The sequence below is a fragment of the Fistularia commersonii genome, chromosome 15 (assembly GCF_037954325.1).
Source record: "Fistularia commersonii isolate RoL2024-O1a breed Wild chromosome 15, RoL_Fcom_v1.0, whole genome shotgun sequence".
NCBI classification, from domain to species: Eukaryota; Metazoa; Chordata; class Actinopteri; order Syngnathiformes; family Fistulariidae; genus Fistularia; species Fistularia commersonii.
In genome coordinates this window covers 9,034,600-9,059,520 of record NC_141298.1, presented here as the reverse complement: position 1 = coordinate 9,059,520, position 24,921 = coordinate 9,034,600, and the positions used below count along the sequence as shown (strand labels likewise).

The 24,921-nt window shown below is 43.2% G+C and overlaps 1 protein-coding gene and 1 non-coding gene across 7 annotated transcripts in view; one reads left to right on the top strand and one right to left on the bottom strand.

The window, feature by feature from the left end:
- Positions 1-363: 363 nt before the first annotated feature.
- myo7ab (myosin VIIAb) overlaps positions 364-24,921 on the bottom strand; it is a 40,498-nt gene continuing 15,940 nt past the window's right edge. For 2 of the 6 annotated variants that reach the window (XM_086161052.1, XM_086161054.1), the window contains 37 exons: positions 24,641-24,851; positions 23,469-23,604; positions 22,517-22,623; positions 22,086-22,127; positions 20,895-21,032; positions 18,898-19,056; positions 17,685-17,777; positions 17,501-17,595; positions 17,157-17,241; positions 16,075-16,293; positions 12,850-13,167; positions 12,568-12,777; positions 12,274-12,450; positions 12,067-12,156; positions 11,648-11,775; positions 11,198-11,324; positions 10,981-11,100; positions 10,627-10,800; positions 9,656-9,883; positions 8,689-8,859; positions 8,503-8,620; positions 8,293-8,419; positions 7,683-7,852; positions 7,385-7,575; positions 7,130-7,254; positions 6,855-7,012; positions 5,606-5,759; positions 5,143-5,298; positions 4,936-5,041; positions 3,610-3,723; positions 3,414-3,501; positions 3,211-3,317; positions 2,485-2,670; positions 1,678-1,794; positions 973-1,056; positions 771-890; positions 364-501 (listed from right to left, as the gene is read on the bottom strand). In XM_086161052.1, coding sequence (XP_086017178.1) covers positions 409-501; positions 771-890; positions 973-1,056; positions 1,678-1,794; positions 2,485-2,670; positions 3,211-3,317; positions 3,414-3,501; positions 3,610-3,723; positions 4,936-5,041; positions 5,143-5,298; positions 5,606-5,759; positions 6,855-7,012; positions 7,130-7,254; positions 7,385-7,575; positions 7,683-7,852; positions 8,293-8,419; positions 8,503-8,620; positions 8,689-8,859; positions 9,656-9,883; positions 10,627-10,800; positions 10,981-11,100; positions 11,198-11,324; positions 11,648-11,775; positions 12,067-12,156; positions 12,274-12,450; positions 12,568-12,777; positions 12,850-13,167; positions 16,075-16,293; positions 17,157-17,241; positions 17,501-17,595; positions 17,685-17,777; positions 18,898-19,056; positions 20,895-21,032; positions 22,086-22,127; positions 22,517-22,623; positions 23,469-23,604; positions 24,641-24,851 — 5,242 coding nt within the window. In that variant the 3' untranslated portion in view covers positions 364-408. Of the gene's footprint in view, positions 502-770; positions 891-972; positions 1,057-1,677; positions 1,795-2,484; positions 2,671-3,210; positions 3,318-3,413; positions 3,724-4,935; positions 5,042-5,142; positions 5,299-5,605; positions 5,760-6,854; positions 7,013-7,129; positions 7,255-7,384; positions 7,576-7,682; positions 7,853-8,292; positions 8,420-8,502; positions 8,621-8,688; positions 8,860-9,655; positions 9,884-10,626; positions 10,801-10,980; positions 11,101-11,197; positions 11,325-11,647; positions 11,776-12,066; positions 12,157-12,273; positions 12,451-12,567; positions 12,778-12,849; positions 13,168-16,074; positions 16,294-17,156; positions 17,242-17,500; positions 17,596-17,684; positions 17,778-18,897; positions 19,057-20,894; positions 21,033-22,085; positions 22,128-22,516; positions 22,624-23,468; positions 23,605-24,640; positions 24,852-24,921 lie in introns of all 6 variants that reach the window. The other 4 variants (XM_086161055.1, XM_086161056.1, XM_086161053.1 and 1 more) reach the window with 3 other exon arrangements.
- Positions 17,933-18,004, top strand: trnap-cgg (transfer RNA proline (anticodon CGG)). The gene has a single exon. It is a non-coding gene; the product is annotated as a tRNA-Pro (tRNA).

The following is a 24,921-nucleotide window of genomic DNA, read 5'->3' as shown; positions in this document are numbered from 1 at the left end:
AACAACATAACTAGCAAAACAAAATCAGAAACTGTGGCATGGAATATATATCCACGAAACGGCGCCTTTGGTGTCACCTACATTTAAAGCGATTGGATCTACGCCTACGCGCGAAGCTCCTCTGGAAAACAAACAGCAGCTCATCATAAATAAGGACACGACTGACGGACCGGACTGTGACACAGGATTTGAAAGAAGATTCTAGCAAGAATTGTTGCTTATCCAGCTCGTGATCCCTAAAAACGCGGCTCTCGCGTCGACGTGAAACATAACCGTCGCTGCATAAATAAAAATGTGGGTACGACCAAAGCCTACGGTGAGCGAGACGCTGGCTTGAAGGCACCCGGTGAGTTTTAAGACGATTCAGAGGAAAGAATGGGAGACAGAGACGCTGAAACGGTGCCGGCATCACTTGCTGTTGCCACGGGAACCTCTCTGTTTGGTCATGGTGGTCAGCATCTGGCTGATGTAGGAGGTCAGAAGGTCATCCATTTTGTAGCCCTAAGAGGTTCAGAGGAATTGACATGAACTCAGGCGGGCCTCTGTGTGTGTTCATAAGTGTGTGTGTGTCATCTGGGATCTTTCTATCTTTTTTTCACCGCTTTCTTTCTCATAAATAGACAATACACCAAACATCTTCTTTCTTTCTCTCTTTTTCATCCTCTCTTTCCTTGTGTATCTTTCTTTCTCTCATTCTTTCTTTCTGTCTTCTTTCCTTTTCTTTGTTTTTGTCTTTCTTTCTGTTTATCTAAAGTAATCAGGCGACTCACCAGCGAGGTTTCACACAGCAGTTTGCTGCCTCGCACCAGGTTTCCGATAGTGATGTGGAAGTAGGTGTTCCCACTGCTCCAGTTAGAGATCTTGGTGAAGGGGTGGGTAGTGAGGATGTCCTGCGGATTCACATAGAACACACAGGCGTCACGTCTCCACTCTCACACACACATGCAACACTTCACTCTGTAAGGGCGGTACCTTGGACTTTGGATCGATCAGACTGACTCCGTGTTTGTTGATTGCAATCAGAAGGGTCTCAGGATAATTTGGATCAGTTGTTTGCTGTGGGAAGAAAAAAAGCGTAAAACCTTCCTGGACTCCTAAGTGTGTATATCAGTGACGTGCAGTGACGGGAGGCAGGAGGGGCCATGCCTCACTTGCCAGTCTTGGACAGAAAAAATGTAAAATGAAAAAAAGAATGAAATGGTTATATGTATCAGTAATGTGCACTATAAAGGATTTTTTCATTTAACGTCACTAGTTTTACATTGTTTTTTTAAAATTTAAAATTACTGGATTTTCACATTTTTTGTTTAAATACTGAGAAGACACGTGCATTGAGGCCGCAAACTGCTGAGCCTCAACTGTTGACTCCTGGCATGCTCTGACAGTATTGCTGTCTCTCTGTATGTTGCTTTTAAAATGTTTAAACACTTTTACTGTAAGAACTACATTTCCAATGTACCGTGTTTTTTGTCAACAACTCTATGTGTGTTGCTATTTTCTTGTGCTGAGCGATCATAAAATGGCCCTGAAGAGCTACTAGGTGAGGCACGCGGTTCCCCTGCCTCATGGTAGGCGCGCCTCATCAGCCATGAACCTCACCGCACGTCACTGATAAATACACATATACATGTACAGGATATATATATCCGATATTGAATCATTTGCGGTGTGTTTTACCTTGACCTCAAAGAAGGCGGAGCCAAATGTGGGCCACTTGAAGATGATCTTAAGGAAGGAGTGTTTGGCTTCTTCGCGAGTTTTCCCCGAATGCTTGTTGAACAAGGACATGATTGACTGGAAGAAGAAAAACCAAAGAGAGGGTAAGGTTGTACTTTGTCACATAAAAACCTCAAATGCCTGCGTGATTTTGAACTGTGGGGGGAAACTGGAGAATTCATAGGAGCCCACAGGGACATGGGAAGAACATGCCAACTCCATACTGACCTCCACTGCCCATCAGAATCGAACAAGGAACCTTCATGCTGTCACTCTGAAGCTTTAAACACCTCATCACCATACTGTCTAACTGACAAACGTACTAGCATTTCTTTCATATATCTATAATTTATGCATGATAATCTGGATGATCAGCAAATCTATTCATATATGATTTGGTTACTGATGTACTGTCCTTCCTTTTATATTGATTCAAAATATTTTTGTTTTTTTAATTTACATATTATTCATTCATTCAATAGTATCATTTTCACATGCAATGATAGCATTAGCAACTCACTTGGTAAAGTCCCCAGTTAGGCTGTATGCATTTCTATGAATCTAAAATTTGAGTATAAAACACTCTTTATTTAGAAAGTTATCAGCTCTGTGCTAGAACCGAAGAGGTGATTGATGTCAAAACCTCCATTTATTCCAGTTTTATTTTTTATTTTTTCCAAATCAAATCTGCAAGTCATAAGTCTATTTCCTGTTAAAGTCAAAGTGAGTTCAATGTGTGACGCAGTGTCCCGTAACCCAGACTCTCACCCTCTTCCAGTCATCGGGGGACAGAAGCCTAATCTGGTCCTGCGGGACAAGATCCTTGAGGATCTTGGAAATGTTTTGGAAGTTGGATTTATCGTCCTCGAACTTGACCCTGTAAATCAGCGCTGCCAGCTGATGCACCTCCTCCCGGGAACATTTATGGTAGCCACGCAGGTACTTTGGCAGCTCCTGACAACAAAGATACACGCGGGAGGCCAGATAAGCGCTTAATGACAAAAATAAAGTGACAAATACCATAAAAACAAACTATTTAGAGAAAAAAAAAACACAATAAACAGACGCTTTGTCATTAAGCCTAAATACTGTCGTGTCTGCTTGGGTTTCCTCTGGGTTCTCTGGTTTTCTCCCACTGCAGGAGGTTAATTGGAGAGCCTAAATTTCCCGGACGAGACAATGAGCGAGTGAAAGGTTGTATGACTTTATATGATGTGTGAATGAAAGAGTATGTGGTTGTTTTTCTCTATATAATATGAGAATGAGGAAGTGAATGTCCCTATATGTGATTGGTCCGGGGTGAACCCCTCGGCCAATGACAGCCGGGATAGCCTTCACGACCCTGACTGTATTGACAATGCATGAATGAATGAACAAAAGTGCTACTCTATAGACATAAATTCTAAATTAAATCAATTAAATTGTGGAATGTACTTTTATGCTATATATAGCAGATGGGTGATAGGCGCTCATAAAATTCGGGATTGTGCTCACTTGGTAGTAATGGAAGATTGAGTCGGCCATGGAGTCTTTCCCAGGAATGGTGTTGGTCCACAGCTTCTTCATGAAGAAAACCTGGTAAGTCAGTGAAGGCACTACACCTGGGGCAGGTGGGGAGCGGGAAGAAGGAAAGCAGCAGTTACATCAAGTTACACATTCAAAGATAGAAATTCCTCCAGCCGTGAGTCTCAGTTTACCGTCTTTCAAGTGCCGGGCTTTCTTTATCCAGTCGGTGAGATGCCTCACGAAGTCAAAGAAGAAGTCCCCGTCCGGCACGCTGATAACCTGGGGAAAAACAAAAGATCCATCTTGAATTGTCAAGATTCCCAGCGAGCAATTTAAAATGAATTCAGAAATAAGTTGCATCTTCTGCCGATCGATCTTCTCCTTCACCTTGTCCGTGATCTTGACAAAGAGACTGAAACCCTCAGAGGATTTAAGCATGAGGCGTCCGGAAATGTTGTGGCAGAAGTCCTTGGCCTTGGTGCTCGACTCTACTTCGAACACCTGCGACACAAACACGACACGCCTGAAACCGCTTGTGATGTTTACAACATTATTTGTTTTCTGTTATAGGTTATTTTTGAATATTTGTGATTGTTAATCATTACATATTCATTCATTCATTTATTAATTCTTTCATTCATTCATGTTCTATGCCATTTATCATGAACTCAGGGTTGCGGGGCTGCCCGGAGCCGATCCCAGCTGTCATTGGGTGAGAGGTGGGGTTCACCCTGGATCGATCACAGGGCCACAAATAGACCAGTGATGTGCGGTGAGGCTCATGGCTGGTGAGGCACTGTATTCTGCAGCCAAGGATTTGCAAAAAGAATCCCTGGAATCACGACCGCCCCCTACCATGAGGCAGGAGAACTGCATGCCTCACTTAGTGGCTCTTCGCAGCTGTTTTATGATCGCTCAGCACAAGAAACTAGCCCTCAGACAATTGTTGACAGGCGTCAACACTGTATATTGGAAATGTGGTTCAAACAGCAAAAGTATTTCAACATTTTAAAAGCGGCATACAGAGAGACAGCAATACGATCTTAGTGCAGAGCATGACTGCAGTGAGCTGTCATTGTGCAATCTACGTTGAGGCTCGACAGTCCAAAGCCTCACCGCGCATCTCTTCTCAGTATTTGAGCAGTAAATATGAAAATCTAGCGATTTTGAATAAAACACAATCAAAAACTGGCAAAGTTAAATGAAAAATTCCTCTATAGTGCAAATCACTGATAAATATAACCATTTAATTCTTTTTTTCATTATGCATTTTTTTTCTTTCCAAGATTGGCAAATGGGGCACAGCCTCTCCTGCCTCTCCTGACTGCACATCACTGATATAGACACATATCACCATTCACTCCCTCAATCACACAACGGGGAAATTTTCAGAGTCTCCAATCAATCTAAGGCATGTTTTTGGATTGCGGTAGGAAACTGGAGAACCCGGAAGAAACTGAAGAACATGCAAACTCCATACAAAAGCCCCCCCAGTTGGAATCAAACCGAGGCAGAAAATACCACTGCACCACCATACAGCCCAATAACTATCCCGTCATATCAAATAAAGTACTTAATTCCCTTATTGTGATGATGGTAAATGATAGCAGTAATTATTTTTTTTGTAAATTGACTAGTATAAAGGCCGGTGTAGAGTACATGGGAACAATTTAATTTTATGTCTTAATTACGCCGATTCATGTCAAGTCAAACCTCATCCGAGTCATCAGGGAAGTAGACTTTGTGAAAGATCTGAGTGGTTTTGTGCTGGATGGCCTCCACCTCCACCAGGTGAGGGGGATATTTCCTCGATCCGTTTCTGAAAGGGACGTGAAATGGATTTACTGTATATCAAGGGGGGATATGTTTCCGTTTGTTTATGTACTGCATTGTGTGTGTGTGTGTGTGTGTGTGTATTACCGTATGGCTTTCTGCAGCCGCTGCATGCAGTCTGGAGCGAGTGGATAGTGTTTCTTGGCCTGGAGAAACTTCTGCACGTGAGGCAGCAAGATGTTACTGGGCGGAAACAAACCGGTGCAGAGCCACAGCAGTTCCCAGCCCTTCTCTTCGCTGTACCTGCGTGCACAGGCACACACACACACAAACACACACACACACACACACAATGAACTTGAAGGTAGAAAAGCAATAGCTCAGTATGATATTGAGGAGGAGTCTGATGAATCTCAGAATGGCACCCCAGACTATCGTGCATCATAAGAGTAATAAGGATGTGTGTCTGTATGAGACATTTCCTGTCACCGTCGTTGTGCCTAATATTTCATATTTTCCCATCAAGAGAGGAGTCATCCATCTGTCATGTTTAAGTAAGGTCTAAATCATCAGCAATTCTCCCGATTTGGTCATCCCTCCCTTTGCTCACTTGATGTTGTTGTCTGTGAGCTGTTTGAGAATCTGGCAGAAGATCTCATCCTTCAGTGGCTCGGCTTTCAGTGCGCCCTCAAATATCTGGTCGGTGAGCTCGTTGACAGATCGCGCTCGTTTGGACGGATAGTCGCCCATGTACCTCATCACGGGTGGAGCTTAATGTTAAGAAGCCGTGTCCAGTCACTCATTGTTGCAGCTAGATTGAGGGTAACTTCAGTCAGTCTTCCAAAAGTCAATGACATTCATTCATTCATTCATTCATTCATTCATTCATTATCTATACCAGTGGTCCCCGACCCCTGGATCATTTGGTGCTGGTCCGCAAAGAGACCTTCTGGATCTTATTTTGAAAAACAACAGTTTCTGCCTTCGCTTTACTGCCGCACTTAATATTGTAATTGCCTAATATAAAGTGTAATCGTATTCAGATTCAATAATTTGAACTGTGACAAAAAAAATTGACATTTGAACCCCCATGCCTCTAACCGGTCCGCGGAAACATTTTCGTGCATTGAACTGGCCCCTGATACAAAAAAGGTGGGAGACCGCTGATCTATATAGGTTATCCTGGGAGGTGCTGGAGCCTCTCCTAGCTATCACTGGGTGAGGGGGGGGGCGGGAATGGGGGGGTCGCCCTGGATCAGCCCCATAAAGAAACACACAACCATTCACGCTCTTATTCACACAACATATAGATGCAACCACTCTCGACATACAACCATTCACACAGCTGGGCAATTTACGGTCTCAGATGACCATGATGATGGTGGCAAAGTTCTCCTGAAATAAGGAAGGGATGAATATTCCTAAAACCAAGAGTCATGACCTGTGATGAATTGTAACAGGAAAACCAGGACCTTGAAACATCAACCAGCTGAAGATAATACTTCCTGTTTCTTTCTGTTCCGTTTGTCCGCATGGAAGTGGGAAAAAAGGCCTTTGTCTATTCTGCCCCCCTTACATGGAACATGCTGCAAAAGGACTGGAAACTCGATCTTGTTCCATTGAGCGGCTTTAAGTTCAGATGAGTCGACTTCACAGATTTGTAACTGTTTTCTATGATTTGTATGGCATTTTAATTTCATTTTAAATGTAATTGTATTCTTTTGCTGCCTCTTGGCCAGGACTCCCTTGAAAAAGAGGCTTTTAATCTCAATGGGACTTTCCTGGTTAAATAAAGGAGAAATAAAATATATAAAATACGCATTCAAAGATTGATAAATTTGCAGTCCACTGAAGGATATCCATGAAGACCAGGCAGGCCTCCTGGCTGAGCTCCTCGTGGGCCAGCACTTTTTTCAGCAGCGGCTGCTTGATAGGCTCCCGGGTGCAGCTCCACAGGCGTTCCTTCCCTCGAGTTTTGGAAATCATCACTCTGCTCAGTGTGCTTTTAGGAGGAGGCCTGGAGAAACGGACAATGACGCTTGGTGATCTTGCAAATCATGCAGTCTACGTTTCACGTCATTGTGGTTTGTAAAAGGACATACGATGTTTAGGCATCGGGTTTAAGGTACAACACCTGAAGTAGTCGTAGGAGAACTCCTCCAGTGTGTAGGCCCTGGTTTTGTCCTCGTTGTCAGACAGGCTCATCTGGGACACGCTGATGGATTCTCGCCTCTGATCTGGTGTCATGGTTACCAGAGCCTGAAATGAGAGGAAAGGATAATAGGAGTGAATGATTTGTGAATGAGCAAGACGAGGTGTCGAGAAGATCTTTCTTGACAAGTGACAGTGTCTCTTATGAAGATGAATATTACCTAATTATCGGACCTACCACGATGTCATACTGTGGCCGGGTGACAGTGGGCAAGACGTAGACACAGTCGGCAGGGAAGTCGCCTCTCTGCTTGGTCCTGTCGTTGACGCCGTGAGCCCAGCCCGAGTTCATCACGTGCTCGCCGTCGTGTTCGTCCAGTATGATGAGATCCCCCTTGGAGAAACTTAGAAAATTCGAATCTGCCCCTGCTGGGAAAGAGCACAACTTAAACACTCTCCCTAAAAAGCTCCAAAAGACAAAAAATAAGACCGAATAGAATTTAGTGTTCTGTCAAGGAAAACGATCAAAATCTTACCTGGGTTAGGACAGTCCAGCAGTCCTACCACAAACTTGGATCTCTTCCTCAGACCCTCCAGGAAAGTGACGACCAGATCACGGATATCTTCAGCATTGTTGGAGGTGAAGGTGTACTCGTCCCCTTTGATGGTAGCCAGGGTGAAGCTCTGGCCCTGGAGCTTGCCCCCTCTGGAAAAGGTCATGATCTCTCATTTCAAGCTATATTTAGCCCGCTTTTAACCATGCCGTCTTCCGAAATCCGTATTTGCATGAATTGACCATTTCTAACCAACCAAAATAACGGAAATGACTCTTGGATCCAGCTGCAATTGAAAATTATTCATATGAAATCGCTTTAGATTAGTCAAACATTCATCAATGTCACATTTTTGACATTGCCGTTTCTCTGTGTATTCCAGTGTAGTATTGTCCTGTATTGCTATTGTTGTTATATCACGATTATAAAGTTAAGAATAGAATGCAAAAAGCAATTGAAGGCCAAAATCAATTTTTTTCTTTCAATATTATCATGCACGGAAAATCATAGACACGTGTTCTCACCGGATGTAATTCTGATATTTGGTACTTAACAATAACTATTCTCAGTAACTCACGGTTGCGGAAAGTACCTGCTGCTGGACACGGCAATGATTTCTGGGAAAGAAAGCTCCAGAAGGACCTGCTCCTGCTCATCCACGAAGTAAACCCCGGTCCAGTTCACCGCAACGATCACGTCGTTCTTGGGCAGACTCGGCCCTGGGAAGAAAAGTCAATAAAAACGTTGAGCGGCCACACGAACCGGGATTTGGCACTCCGCCTGCGACCTTTGTGTTTCCAACCTGAGAACTTGAAGGCCTCGTAGAAGCGCGAGAAGAGTAAAGGCCACTTTAACTGGGCGAAAGACACCACGTCCTCTTTCACCTTCTGCGTGTTCTCCCTCCTCTTCATGTGCATTCCCTGCACAGTTAAGTAGTAGTTAAGCATAAAAAAAAGATGTTTTTAAACACGCGTGATGTGGCTGTTACCTTTTTATGGGCGCTGATGATGAGCTGAGCCCACTTTTCTGCAGTCTTGGTTGAGGTGATCTCTCTGTCGGGGATGTAGGAGGGGATGAGGCTGAGGAGGCGATCTTGCAGGACGTCGGAGCCGTAATCCACATAGTACTGCTGGGAGGCCAACTCGGCCAGGTCCTCTTCCTGCCAGACAGAAGACAAGTCAACTACTAACAGATACAACAGATACATGCCAATATTTGCAATGATAAACAATACCTTTAATATTTATTAAAGAAATAACAATAAACAAAACAAACAAATGACTAACCAAATGTCCAAGCAAGGAGTAATACTTCATCCTGATGTTACGTAAGAAATATTGAGCTACTTTTTGAAATCCACCATTATTTCTGCGAAAGCTATTATTGTATCATGGCAGCAACTATTGTGTAATTGTCATCACTACTGCTATTATTGGTTTATCGGTATGAGATTTGTGCCTGTTGCTCCCAACCCTCATTCATCGTTCTGTCTCTGCCACATTCTTGCTCTCTGTCCGAGGTGTCCGTAAGCTAATAGGCAGTCTGGCCGCCTTGCTATCACCAATTGTTTTCTCATCGGGACTTGTTGGGTTCCTTTCGATCATTTTAAAGAGTGATGTCCAGATCTGCTCCTCCAGAGCCTGACTTGACTTGACAAATATTGACTTGAGAGCAAGCAAACCCTCAAATGCTGAAACATGTCCATCGGTTTTAAGACTAGCCTGCCTTTAGGCGACAAATTTCAAAGGGTCAAGTTTCAGTTTTTCCTCCCACCTGGGCGTGAATACAGAAGTACATGGAATGGGATATTCACTCCCAAGTTTTTAGTACTGCAATCTTTAATCAGATATTTGACATCATACTCTCCATGGAGATAAATGGACTCAACAAATCTGTATTATGTCCTATAACATTAGTATCGCCACACACACATTAACCGTGACAAAGCTCCATACCCTCTCACAGCGGTACTCTCCGAATTTCACCCCGCGTACGATCTGCTGGTAGATGAGATTTGTGGCCACGTAGTCCTCGGCGGGATGATGCCAGGGGCTGAAGATCTCCTTCCTGAAGAACAGCCTCCACGGAGCATTCCTCTCCTGGGCACCCTGCTCCTTGGCGTACTGCTCACACTGAGAGACGGCGTCCATCACGTGGTCGCTGCCGCTCCCCAGAGATGACACCTGATGGGTTATCAGAGGAATAAAAAAAATGTTTTTATTCCAAAATCCAATTTATGGGACACTTGCACTGCTTTGCATGTACAAAGCGCCTTCCACTCAATAGCAGTCACACACACTCACACACTGATGGTGGCAGAGCTGCCATGCAAGGCGCTAACCTGGAGCAACTTGGTGGTTCAGTGACTTGCCCAAAGATACTTCCACATGTAGACAGAAGGAGTCGGGAATTTAACCCCCAATCTCATGATTGGAAGGAAACCCACACTAACAACTGAGTCGCAGCCACCCATGATAACATTACATTACATTACATTACATTTGGCAGACACTTTTATCCAAAGCGACTTACAATAGAGGACATAAGCACTGCAAATAACACTTGCAAATACAAGATGCACAGGAAATATACAGAACAGTAAGCTGGGGTTTGTTTTTGTTTTTTTTTAAGACAAAAAGGTACACATACGTACACACACACACACACTGCATAGCCTAACTTAGTGCCTAACCTGATCTGGGGCAGCTCAAGCATCAGCGCAGTAACAATGAGCATTAGCTTACACTTTTACTAATATTTGAAGTTTCTCTTCCCTACAGGGGCTGAGATAGAAAGGTCTGAGTTTGGCTCCAGACGGTTATCTTCAAGATGTTCAGATATTAAAATGCAGTTATAATTGACCTGACATCATCACAAAAGGGAAAACGCAAGGTCATACGAGGTAACCGGTGTTACGCCGCTGTACCTTGTCAAACAGAGCGATGTAGAGGGAGAAGCCGAATCGATCTCTGAGACTGATCTTGTCGGCGAGGGCGTTGCACAGCTCGCTGGCGGTGGTAGCAGAGTCCGCCAGGAGAGTCTTGGTCGTACCATCCATAAACGTCACCGGGAGCATGATGGGCTTCTTGGATTTAGTGGCCTAGGGGTAAACACACACACACACATATACATGCAATGTGCAATTGTGTTTTTCATTTTTGATTGTAAAAAAGTTACTTTTCCAAGCCAGCAGTGTCCTTCACTCATATTATGATATTTTGTTTCTTAGGAGTATATGATCCTGTGGTCATTCTCATGTTAACTCTGACCCATCGCGTACCTGTAACTCCAGCCATGATGGCGGCTGAGTCCTTGTGCAGTTGACGAAAGTCCTCCGCAGCCTCTCCTCGCAATACGGAGCGTACCCAGGTGGCCCGTTTATTAAAAACGTCCGTAAATACTGACAAGACAGAGGAAATGTGGGTGAAAAACGCTGATCAAAAATTAAAAGATAATGATTATAATATGCACATATAGATATATGAATATGAGCTTACTTTGACAAATTTTTCAGACGGGGCAAAGCAGCCAACACAGAGAGACAGCAGGATCCACCCCCTGGCGTGGCTGCTCTTGGATGGGTTCTGACTGAGCTGCTTGCAGATCTGACAATAAATCTCATCCCTGAGAGGCAGAATAACAAGATCGAACAAAACAAGACTTACTCCCTGGAAAAAAAAAAAAAAAAAAATGACTCTGGGCTTTTGTTAATTACCTGGTGTATCAAAATATCAATTAACAAATTTGTGTCTCTGTCAAAGCTCTGCCGTAACTTTTCCTTGACAGGAATTAATTTTGTGATTTTCGCATCTTGAGATGTTAACAAGTTAATCTTCTCTGTAGGTCGGATTAAGGTTCAAAATAGGAGAGGTTCGGGAGAAAACGAACAAATCTTGGTGGTTATTACGTCCCATCCTGGAGTGCTATAAACATCGAGCTTACAGTACCTGAGGGCGGGCCTCAAAATGCCATTTCCTATGATGAAGTGCAGTTTCTCCAGGTTGGAAGTGGGCCGGTCCTCAAGCATGCTGTTATCCTGAAGGCTAAAATCTCCATCGGTCAGCCGCCTCGTCACCTGCAAAACGGCGTTTCGAGAAACCACGAAATAGATGAACTCATCTTGTTTTCGTGATGCGTAGTGGGAGGAGGGAGCAGGTGGGGGAACATCTCAAGAGGTGGAGATATGCCCTGAAGGTTGGTTGCAGTAAGAGAGAATACATGTGCGCGAATGAGAGGGACCCAAATGGGACCAAAGAAGGCGGAGGATCGGTCTATTCGACTATTTATCGGTCGACCGTGCAGAGGTATGGAGAGCGCGGAGAAGAGCCGGGAATGAGCTCATCACAGGGACAGCACATGGCCTCACCTCTTCTGTGATCTTGGATTTCCTCTTCAGGGTGAGGGACACCAGCTTATGTCTGACGCTGTTCCTTTTCTGGCTGTCTATTGAGCTGTTCTGTAGAGAAATGAAGGTACACAAATGCACATTTCGTTCAAAAGTCAGAGAAAGGCAAAAAGGTAGGGAATGAAGCCTGCGGACGCTTCGCTGAAGGCTAATGTCATTTTCTCTCACCTCCGCCTTCACCTGCAGCTCCTGCAGCTCCCTCTTGTACGTCCTCTTGCCAAGGGTCTCGTAGATCTTGGTCATGACGGGGATCTTTTCGCTGCCGTCGTAGATGACCAGCTGAGATTTGGGCTCCGGCAGGTCCCCCATGAACCTCAGCACGGTGATCCACACCGCCAGCGCAGCCTGGGGGACAGGGGTCTCAGCTCACAACCATTCAGGAGTGTGAACTTCCCCGAAGCTGCATTGGCTAAATAAAACGCTGCCGGGAGACAAGATCTCGTGATCCAGGTTCGGGCTCACCAGCTGGTCTCCTTCGTCCTCGTGGAAAAGCAGCGGTTGCTTCAGCGGCCGCCTGATGTAGGTATGGGTGGAAACCCCCTGGAAGTAGGTGGCAGCAAACTTGGAGAACTTGTACTCCGACAGGTCCTCCTCTTCGTCATCGGGTAAGGGCGGGGCCTCGTTCAGAACCTCCTCCTCGGCTTCTTCGCCGCGGGGAACATTCTCCAGGTCCTGAGCCGAAAACCGTTATGAAAACCTCCGATTTACAGAATTTTCTTTATTTGTGTTGAGTCTTGAGCGCACCTCGAAGCCGGCCGGCGCTTGCCCATCCTGGTTGGGCAACGGTCCAGAGTTCCCCAGGAAGCCGAACATACGGTCCACCATGTCGGAGTGGTCGATGGGCTGCGCCTTCTCCCTCTCCATCTGCTCCAGCAGCTCCTTCTTCCTCCTAGCCTCCTCCTTCTCCACCCTCTCCTGCTCCTCCTGCTGCTGGACCAGCTGGACCAGCCGTTCCTGGTGTTTCCTCTCGGCCTCTGCCTTGGCCCTCCGAGCCGTCATCTGGTTCCTCAGCGCCTCTTCCTCGGCCAGGCGCTGGCGCTCGGCCTCCAGCCGACGCTGCTTCTGCGGGGGGAGGAAACAGACGCACAGGTGGGTGGGGTTGTCAGGCGTGGGTGTTAGACGTGGGTTTGGCGCCGGGAACACATTCTTAACCGAGACTGAGGATTGTTTAGGGAAACTGTAAACATTTGAACTATTTAAAGCTGAGCACAATACATAGAACGCTTGACATGCTATTTGTAGAACTAAAGTACGGTGATCTAGAATTCTAATGTTAACCTCCAGGTATAGTTATTCTGCCACACACACACACACCCACACACATTCACAAACACACACAGGTAAAATTATTGGCAAATGCTAATGAGGAGCTGCTGCTCGTCAACGATCCTCTTCACCGCACGCTCTCGAGGCATACAACTCCACCCCGCCGACCTCGTCCTTGTCTTGCAACCTGGAAACGGCGGCCCGGTCAAGATAATTATTTGGTATCTCTCTGCAGGCTATTTATGATCGACTTGATGACAAAATTGAGAATTAGCAAACATTTGAAAAAAACAGTCGATTTATTCAAAACAGGTAATTGTGGAACATGGCAGTGGAAAAAAAAGCACATACAGTCTTTGACATCACAGTCATTTTCATTGTTTTAACATGCAACTGGGTTCAAACAAGCACTTGAATAAAAAGTATAAATTATGCTCATAGTCAAGGATTCAAAGGGTATGGCAGCAAATCTACTATAGGCAAACATGGTTACTGATACTGGTATAACACCTTTTATCCAATCAGGGGTTCAATGGTAAAAACCCCCGCGATCACGTTCATGTCTCCGCTGCAACACAGATGCAGTGTATACAATCCTTCTCATTAAATTTAAAACAAAATATTTCACAGAAAATAAGTATCTATTCTAATGACCAAGGTCAAATGGACATCACCGTAAATCTCCATCCGGATTCCTGCCAACTGTTGTTGGGAGGTGCATTAAGGCAGATTTGTGTTCACTTGTTTGTAACGTGTGGCACAGGCTGTCGTGACCGGAAGTCCAGGAGACAATGACCCCAAAACCATGAGTTTAATCTGCTACACCCAACTTGGGATTAATGTAAAATTAACCAAATGGGTTTGAAAATTAAAACTTAACAAAATAAGTTTCACACAAGGTCTAATTCATCTGTCGTCATGAAATACATAAAAAACTAATAATGATGACGTTGATCTGATCTGCGTTTTCTGTAGGATTTCAGTTATTTTTAACCATTCTTGAAGTTGAAGTAGCAGGAATTGCGCATTTCTTGATCTAACCCTAAGCAGAAACCTAAAGAGAGGCGGCGGTGAGCCGAGCCTTGACTCTGCCTGCGCGGTTCCTCACAAACTGGGCAGAGTGGCGTGTGCTCATTTCTGTTTCTCAGCATGTCGCCGATATGATGACTTACGAAATTATAATATTATCTGCATCACGACTCTCTATAGCCTGTGCAAAGTATCTCATGTAAGTAAACAGTAAACGGCAGAGTACAGCCCTAAGGTGAGGCAGACAATACTGTCCTACATCTGTATGTGAGCTGGCAGGATGCTGTTGCCACTATCCTTCTATAAAGAATATAGGATAAAATAAATAAGAAAATATATGTGGGACTTTTACAACAAACCGGAGTTTGTTTACAAACATAGCTAAGACCACAAATGGTTTTCAATGTTTTCAAAAATACTGTGATTAAGTAAACAAAAAGATTTATCGAGTCATTTTCCTTGCCATCCTCCTGATGAGCAACTTGTATAAATATAGATTAAAATAGCAGAATTTAAAGCTTAATAAAAAAACTATAAGTTAATTGAGGGTCAAAATTGAAATCGTGGAATACACCACTCTTTCCTTTTTATTTTCATTTACAATGGGTATGAATTGCCCAGAACAAAAACAAGAGGTGCATTGGGTCCTGGGTCACAGCTGCCACCCATTAAATAGCTTTAGTCCCCCTAGTTGCAGGGTCATCTCCCTTTTTCTATCTTTCTTTCTGAGTTGTGCAGGGATTGTGTCCCTCTTCTTTTCCCACCATGCCCACTGGGATGCTCAGTGTTCTCCTTCCCAGCCTCCCAGTACCAAATTTGCCCATCCTCAAGGCTCCTGCCCCATTAATGAACGCCAGAATTTTCCCACCTGGCGTCCCGGTATTGACCTTTCCTATCTGTTCATTTGCTGCCAGAGCTTTTATGAACTCTCTCTTCTGGTGCGGAGTCTTGTGTTGCGTTTGGGTCCGTACACTCCGCCAACCGTCACAGAAAAAAAAATTCTGGGCAAAATATGTATGTGATGTGTGTGAGGAAAAAGTTGTTTGGAGTTCTTACTCCAAATCTGACTCTGAAGGAGTCAGTGCTTCACCAGCCATGAACCTCAGCACACGCCACTGCTATATACACTGCTCAAAAAAATAAAGGGAACACTTAAAAACACATCCTAGATCTAAATGAATGAAATATTCTTATGAAATACTTTGCTCTTTACACAGTTGAATGTGCTGACAACAAAATCACACAAAAATGATCAATGGAAATCAAATGTATTAACCCATGGAGGTCTGGATTGGGAATCACACTCAAAATTAAAGTGTAAAAACACACTCCAGGCTGATCCAACTTTGATGTAATGTCCTTAAAACAAGTCAAAATGAATCTGTGTTGCTTCCTGAGTGGACACTATGATTTCACAGAAGTGTGATTGACTTGGAGTTACATTGTGTTGTTCAAGTGTTCCCTTTATCTTTTTGAGCAGTATATGTATATATTAAGAAGTGTAACGTGGTCATCATGGCAATACAGGAACAGTAAGGCATCACAATTTCACAAAACTGCAATACGTAATTTCTTTTCTTGTGCAGCGCTGCGCCAGCCTCAACACAAATGCCCATCCTTGTCTGGCACTTTCAGGCGATTTAAGTAGCAGTAGTAAACGTAATAGTTTTTTACCTCTGCCCTGAGCCGCTGGCAGAGGCGCCTGGCTATCATGCCCCTGGTGAAGGCCTGGATGGTCAAGACAGCGCGGAGACGCCGCCAAAATGTTTGCCGGATGAGGAACCCCCGGCAGCGGGCTTGGATGAGCGTGATGCGCAGGCGGGTTTTGCGGTAACTCTTGTAGTACTTCCTCGACCGGTAGACGGCCTGGAGGCGCACGAAGCCCGACAGCATCTGAAGGAGAGGAGAGTGTGTGAGACTATTTCTGCAGGAGGGTGGCACCTTAGTTGTGACACTTGCATTAGCAAGAGGTTTGTATACACAGGGGACGAGTTCTTGCACACCCATCTGTTTATGCTATTCTAATAAATCTCTTTTAAATAATGGTAAACGGTCTCAAATTATACCTATCTACCAGGATGGCGGCAGAGCTGCTATGCGAGGTGCTAACCAGGCCATCGGGATCTACTTGGGAGCAGTTCAGTGTCTTGCTCAAGGACACTTCGACTTGCAGAAAGGAGGTGGGAATCGAACCACCGGCACTGAGTTGCCGCACGATAGTCAGGAAGTCAAGAAATAAGGGAGCAATAACTCCAGTCTCATAATTTTCGATTTGAAAACTAGAAGATTATTATGGTATAAATGTAAGGTAAAGCTGAATCAAATTGAGATTTGTTCAAATAAAGATAGAAAAGATATTGTTATTAAAGGAGAAATAATCTTAGGATGAATGAGAACATTTCGGGAAAAAAAGGGTTAGATTCCAGTTACTAAAACTAAAAAATATGGGGTGGAATATTCAATAGTGAATGAGGACAAAGGAGAAGCGAGGAAATATTAAAAAGGAGGAAGTAGGTGAGTTAAACTGAGATCAAGAGCTTAGCAATTAAATTGAGTAAAACTAATGATAATAGGTGTTAAAAGGAAAATAATTCATGCATTAAAATAGATTTGAACAGGATTAATCAAGTAGAAAAACAGACTAAAAGGTATAAATTGGCAAAAGCCATAATATCAGGCTCGATTAAACAAAGTTGGATATCATTATGATCCATAAAACGATATAAAACTGCACATTGAGACTGAAACGCACTTACAATTTGGTAATTCTTCCTGGACTGATAACCTCTCCACACCTTCTGGATGAACATCACAGCTGTCCTCAGTCTGAGGAAGTTGTTCCTGATGGAGATGAAGGGCAGGAGACAGAAATGACCTTTCCACCCCCCCAGAGAGAGCAAAGAGAATAACTTCCATTTGAGCCGAACGGGAAATGTTGGAGGTCCATTTTTTTGGGGGGGATCTTCTGGCAGTATTTCGATGATTAGTGAAGCCTGCTTCCCTTTACTTTAATTGCTTAAATGAACCATTGTTTTTCTTTCCCCGTGCACAATTCAAAGACATTGTGGCTCTGTTGACGAAATAAAAATAAAATGGAAACCTTTCTCTGAGTCCACGAACAGCTTTCTGGATAAGGATGACCTTGTCAGTGATGGCCTTGTCCCGCTCGATCTCCAGCTGCATATCATGGTGGTCCTGGCGGGAGGAGCGTGCAGTGAAAGAAAGGATAGGTTCAGTTCTGGCGTCCGGACGTTATTGTTATTGTGCAGGGTTTCCATGACAACCTTCAGGAAAATCTTGGTTTTCCCAATCTGCCAGTCATCGTGTTTCCCCAGGCGAGCTTGCACGATCTGCTGGCTGGTCCCTCGTAGATCTTCCTGTAAAAAAAAAAAAAAGAAAAAATATTAATATAAGACGACTGAAGAATTTCTTAAAATAGGTACACCAAATTTTTATGTGATGACTTCCCTCCACTCTGCATATCTGTCCAGATATAGTATTCGAAAACCATTTCAACGAGACAATGAACTGTGGCTCGTTGGTCTAGAGGTATGATTCTCGCTTCGGGTGTGAGAGGTCCCGGGTTCAAATCCCGGACGAGCCCGATTATGTGCCACTCTAAACTTTTGGGGAGGGGGGCGACCTGGTGAAGGGGGTTTGAGCATTCGTCCTTGGAACCAAAAATTCTTGGTTCCCCAGGCGCTGCAAGATTGACAACCGCTCATGGTTCATCCATCATGGGTTAAATATAGAGGACTTTCCCGTGAGGGATTGATCAAGTGTCTCCTTTTTGTCCTTTCAGCTTTTCCCTTCAGGAGTCACCACAGCGAATCTACCTTCTCCATCTTAACCTCTGTATCCTCCTCTCTCACACCAACTACCTTCATATCCTCTCTTACTACATCCATAAATCTTTGGTCTTCCCCGAGACCCCCTGCCTGGCAGCTCCAATTCCAGCATCCGTCTACCAATATATTCACTATCCCTCCGCTGTACGTGATCCAACCATCTCAGTCTGGCTTCTCTGACCATCTGTCCAAAACATCTAAAATGTCCCTCTGATCAACTCATTCCTGATCCTATCCATCCTCGTCACTCCCGAAGAGAAGTTCAACATCTTCATCTCTGCAACCTCCAGCTCAGCCTCCTGTCTTTTTGGTCATGTCACTGTTTCTACATCATACAGCATCGCTGGTCTCACCACTGTCTTGTACACCTTTCCTTTCATTCTGGCTGATAGTCTTCTATCACATCGCACCTCTGACACTTTTCTCCATCCTTTCCAACCTGCTTAAGCAAGTATCTTTGCCTCTTTTCCACACTCTCTGTTGCTCTGGACCCTAACTACTTGGGATTAGTAAAGTATAATAACATTGAACAAAACTTAAAATCAAATTGGATCATTTTTGTCTTTTAAATAAATCAAATGCTAAAAGACCTCACACAATGACGCCTCTCAGATTGCAGAAATGAAAACAGAGAGTGGCGGCTGTTGACCTGGATGTGGGCGGGTTTGACTCCGGGCAACAGGACTCTGTAACGGTCCACGAATTCGGCGAAGGTGTATCGGATGGGATAACCGGCCCTCCTGATGCGAATGGTCTCCATCATGCCGGAGTAACGCAGCTGGCGGACGCACAGCCCTCGGTCGAACAACTGGGAAGGAAGACGGAGTAGAGACGAGTTAATGTTCTAGAATGCAACAACTTGTCCTCCTTCAAATCACTCCGCTGTGTATAATGATCGTTTTATGCCAGGGATGCGAGCCAGTTCATTAAATTGCGTCTTCACTTTGGAACTCGGATTCATAATAAAATAAATAGTTTTCTTCAGAAGATCAAGAGCTTGAAACTTGTGAAGGAAATTTGTTTGTCAGCTCCTCAAGGCAGAAGTTGGCCGGTGGATCACTCCTACACAGCATGAAAGGAAGCAGCACGGTTTCTTTTATCCTCAAAGTATTTATTCACAAACTAAAAGGAATCGCACTCTAGCTGCAGTGTATCAATGCAATTAAGCCTCTGTGTGTGTGTGTGTATGTGTGTGCATGTGTGTGTCAATAATCATATATTGCTGGACTAGAGACCTTTTTTCGGTTTAATAACATCCTGTATGGGGTTCCACAAGGCTACGCTCTGGGCCCATTACTGTTATATTTACAGATTCCATCTTTTCCTGCTATGCAGACGATCTGCAGCTTTACATTTCATCAGAGAGACGTAGACTTGATTACTTTCTGGCTGCTGTTAAAAATCAGCAAATTTCCTGCTTCTGAACTCAACCCAGATGGAAATGAGTATCGATGAAACCTGCCACGCTGTCTCATCTGCAAGATAATTTCATTCTGCCCTTGGATGACAGTTTTATTCAAAACAGTGATGGGATGTTTCCTTTTAACATTCGCATTATCAGGTTGTCAGAGTTGCCTTCTTCCAACTAATGCCGGGCATACACCTAAAGATTTTTATGGTCAAAGACTAGCAATTGAAAGCCGAAAGGAAAGTTCAGAGTTGTACTGGAGTCACGGCGCGTTATCACAATCGTTGAGTATAAAGTGGTGATCTGAACTTTTTTAGGTCAGTCTTTTCCTCGTCATTGGCTTAGGAAAGTATCAAACGTGTTTTATATCACCACAAGCCTTTCAGTTTTTACAGTGACGTAACACGACCAACAACCAATAGTTGAGCTCCAACAAAACCGGAAACAAGAAATCTGGTAGGCAAACAGTGACCAGAGCGTTATTGGCGGCTGAAACGGTATTTGTTGGTGGTATGGATAAACAGGAAGGGCAAGACCTGTCCTGATCAATATAAAGTGCCCAGAAAGCAGAGCAGATGGCGGAGCTGTTCTACAATTTCAGCTCTCCAACGACAGAGTGGAGAATTCAAAGTACTCTTTCCATCTTCCCATCACTCTTCTAGCATCTGTCAATGCATTTCCCTCTCCATCCTCAACCACCAAGACCCGCTGTACATCCTTTCCATCTCTATCTCTCTGTTCAGCCACACCAGAGGCTCTGCAAATACCCGGTGAAAACATTGCATGGTGGGGAAAATTTGCTGAAAGAATCTAGTCTTGTAAATAGTAACCCTATAAGATTGACAGTCTTTGAAATATCTAATTCTAAGACTAGGCTGGGACTTAATACTCTAAAAACCTGTCTTTAGATGTGAGCAAGTATGAGATGATAGTTTTCCACAAGTCTTTTCCAAAATCTTTTTTAAAGTCCTCTGATTTGTTAGTAGCTTACATCTCTACGGTCATACCCGTTTTTTCACATAAGGATCCATGGATCCGTCACTTTGCAGCTGAATTAGTTCAATGCTGTTTTCCCTTTATGTGCTGTCATCATGATATATTTTTATATATGTATCATCAACTACCAAAAGATGTTGGCTTTATACACATCTTTGTGTTCCCTTTTCTCCCTTGACACGGCACGCGTTTGGTTCATCCTGGTCGATATCGAGCGCATCGAACGACCTGTGTGAACTCACCAGGGGCTTCTTGAGCTCGTTGGGTTTTATGCATCGCACAAAGAATGGCTGACACACACTCAGGGTCCTCATCAGCAGTTCCAGGGAGCGCTTGAACTGGCTGCTAAGAGTAGGAGAGCGTTTCCTGGTCTCCACACCCTACATGCACACACACACACAGACACACACATGCATGCACACACACATCATTATTCATCCAACCACATCATCTTTTTTAATAATTTGTTCCCTCAAATGGTGGAAAGTGGTGAATTAATGAGTTGAAATAATGAAATCTCTGGGGAAGTGAAGGAGGTCTGGGAGAGGGGGTGGGAACTGAGACTAGAACTTTTCCCAATTTTAAGGTGATGGGAGATTTGTGTATTTGGCTCGGTGTGCATCGACTGATGATCTAATCACACACTTTGGCTGCCGCTTCATCAGACTATCTTTTTAATGTGAAAAAAAAATTTAAAAAAAAAAATCATTAATTTCGGCAGATGGCCGAAGAATAAAATACAGCATATGCAATGGGGTGGTGAGAAATTATTTTTGAAACTGAGCCGGACAAATTTCGCTTGATAGCGGAGCAATGAAAGTGGAGAAAAAAAAAATTAAGAAAAAAGGAGAAAAAGTTTTGTACTGGAATTTACTTTGCTGAATGAGTGAAACAGAAAATGTGAAAGGAAAAAAATGAAATTCAAAAGGACTTCATGAGATGACCCTTACAACCTTTTATCAAATCACCAAATAAACGACACGTCTTCCTCAATAAGTGTCACCAAAGTGGATCTGGAGCTACAAATCAAAAATTCTCATATTCATTTTGCAAAACAGACGAGGACAATGTTCAATACACATTTATAACACGTAGCACCACAGACGGATTAAGCAAAATCTCAAACAGCTCTTGTTATTGGAATTCATTCTGTAACACCAGGCGTATTTCATCCCAGGTTTGCCTTTTTTAAAAGTTGCCCCCCGTTTCACCTTCCCTCTTCCCGCAGATTTGAGAAAATAAGCGAGGTGTTTGCAGAATGAATTTAATGCTAAATCTCCCCCTTTGGTTTCTGCCATACCTGTGGAACAGAAAGAAGAGCTTAGAGACGGGGTGCTACTCTCTGGAGGCCACTTAAAGATATTTATTTGGCAAAAACACACACACACACACACAGATACACAGGCCAGGAGTGGCCATAGGCCTTTGATTACCTTGGGAGTGGGAGTGCTGGGCTGCTGATAGCCACACAGAAACTGAAGTCGGAGGGAAAGACAGAGGAAACAGTGACGAGGCGGTAGAACGAGAGGAGGATGCTGTGTTTATAAAATAAATAAAAAAGAATAAATCAAGAAAAAATAAAACAAAATAAAATAAAATAAAATAAAATAAAATAAAATAAAATAAAATAAAATAAAATAAAATAAAATAAAATAAAATAAAATAAAAAGCTAGGGAGGCTAGAGGAAACCAGAGGTCACCAGAGACATTATGACTTTCAGACAGGCCGCATCACCTTGAAAATCTTAACCATAGCTGGAGAAAAAAAAATGGGGGGTAAAACATTCGTTATTAGTCGGCCGTTGCAGTAACATACGTTTAATGAGCCTGGCAGAAAATGTGTCGGGAATAATTTGGGTCTCACCATGGCCACGTCCGCTTGGAAGATCTGCTTTATGAACTTGTTCTTGGACGAATGGACCAGCTGGATGATGTCAGTGTGGAGGCTGTCACGGTTTTTCTCCAGGAACCCTTTGAGATGGATGGTGAGAAAAAAATGCATTTATTGTTTAGAATTCAATTTAATTTAGAATTTAATTTAGAATTTAATTCTCCGGCTCCCCCTTTCTTCATGTGGAAGTGTCCTTGAGCAACACACTGAACAACCCCAGTCGCTCCCAGTGGCATGATTAACACCCTGCATGGCAGCTCTGCCGCCATCGGTGTGTGATTGTGTGTGTGAATGCTATTAAGCGTACAGCACTTTGAAACCGCAGGGTGATGAAAGCATTCTAAAATTGGAGACCATTTACCGTTTTAAGTACTTTGACCTTTTTTCAGCAAGGTTAACTTTTCAATGTTTGTGACCTGTACGCATTCTACTATCTTCTCAACCCAATTATCTTTGATTGACCCCCTTATATAAAAGAGATAAAAGAATATCTGCCACCTCTTAAACCAAGCAATTGAATTTGCTTTCCCACTATTTCAGATTTTGAAATATTTATTCTGAAAGGCCATTTCTTAATGTCAAAACGCACTCATCTGGGAGTTGCAATCCTCTGTCTACATTTTGTCTGTATGTTGCTATTTTTTGAGCCCAGATATTACTGAAATATTTAAGTTGGCAAAAAAGATAAATAAATCATGTCTCGATATGTAGGGTGTGAGCGTACAGGCTAGAACAGAAGCAGAAATCCAACCGACAAATGCAAAACGAACATTTTAAACTCAAAAAAATGTGACCCAGTTTTTTTTATCTCACAACAAATGGCAAATTGGCAGCCAGCGTATTGACGACACGTAAAATGAAGAAACAAACATGAAAATCTGAATAAACAGTAAAACTGCGATGGGGATGATAAAAGAAAAGTCACCTCTGGTCTCGTAATGCACCACGCCAGCAAAGTGCTGGATGCCAAACTGGGTTTCGTAGCTGTTCTTTGGAGGAATGTAGTTGGCATTGAGTTTGTGTTGCGTGTTCAGCTTGTACAACATCGTGGCATCGGTTCCCTGAAGGCAGACAATGAACCGCCGTTGAACCACAGACTCAGATGTCTATATATCATATGTTTGTCACTATTTTTGTTCTCTGCATTATATATTAAGTAAAAAAATACATCCACATACTGATTATATAAGTTCTTTCTCCATGCTTCCTCATTGTTCTTTGACGGATTTCCAATTTTTTGACACTGGGTTTGATTCACTTTACTTGAATCATTATATTTTTTATACTTCCGTATTTAACATAGAACACAGTTTAGTTGTGGCTCTGAGCTGCGTAAAGGGTTCCAAATGATCTCGCTGAAGTAACACAGTAGTTCAAAACAGATGATTTACACTCTGATTTTCTTGTGATTACAAAAGACATCCCCCAGGGCTCCCTTTTGCTGCTATTTTTGTTCTTGGAATGATATATAGTATCATATACAGTAGGCCAATGTTATTTCATAAAAAATAAATCTATATACTGATGACATGGTGATTTATACAAGTCCTCTCGATCTACAAGCAATGCATTTCAGTTTTTTGGGGATTTAAATCAGACTTAAATGACAAGAAAAAAAACGTTTCCTTGCTTCCAATCTTTTTATTTATTTATCTATGCAATTTTTGACTGCCATGAGATCCATGGCTGCCATTTCATTTATTTCAGTTTATTTGAATTATTATATTTTCTGATTTAACACCCTAAGACATTTATTGTGGAGGAGTGCGAATCACCAACAAGTCCTGACACTAATGGTATATTTTTATGAGCCTCCTGCAACCCTGATAGTAACAGATTACGGTCCTCCAAGCAATCGGGACAAGTTTCATATTTCTACAGTGTATCCCCAGCACTGAATAACTAATGTCAAACTTTTAAAGCTCTCTAAATTTTCATAAAACAATCATCAATCAGGTAACTAAAAGTAATGTGGCGATGGAGATTCAAAGTTATATTTCATGGGAGACCAACATTTTTACATGTTTAATCTTTTTAGTCATTATTATTTCATATTTCTGCTAGCTTGTTCTTGCCAAAGAAATATCAAGATACTACCTTGGGGAACTTGCTCTCCTCATCAATGAGGGAGATGATGTTCATGGGCTTGTTGGCGATCATGTCCAGTGCATCTTGGTTATCGGTGAACTCGATGTGCTGCCAGCTGATGTCCTCCAGGTTGTACTCCTCCTGCTCCAGCTTGAAGACGTGCCGGACAAAGAACTGCTGCAGATGTTCATTTGCAAAGTTGATGCAGAGCTGCTCGAAGCTGCGGTGAAAAGGGATTGAGTCAAATGAATGAGCGACAAGAAGCAGGCAAAGCTGATGCTGTGTGCATG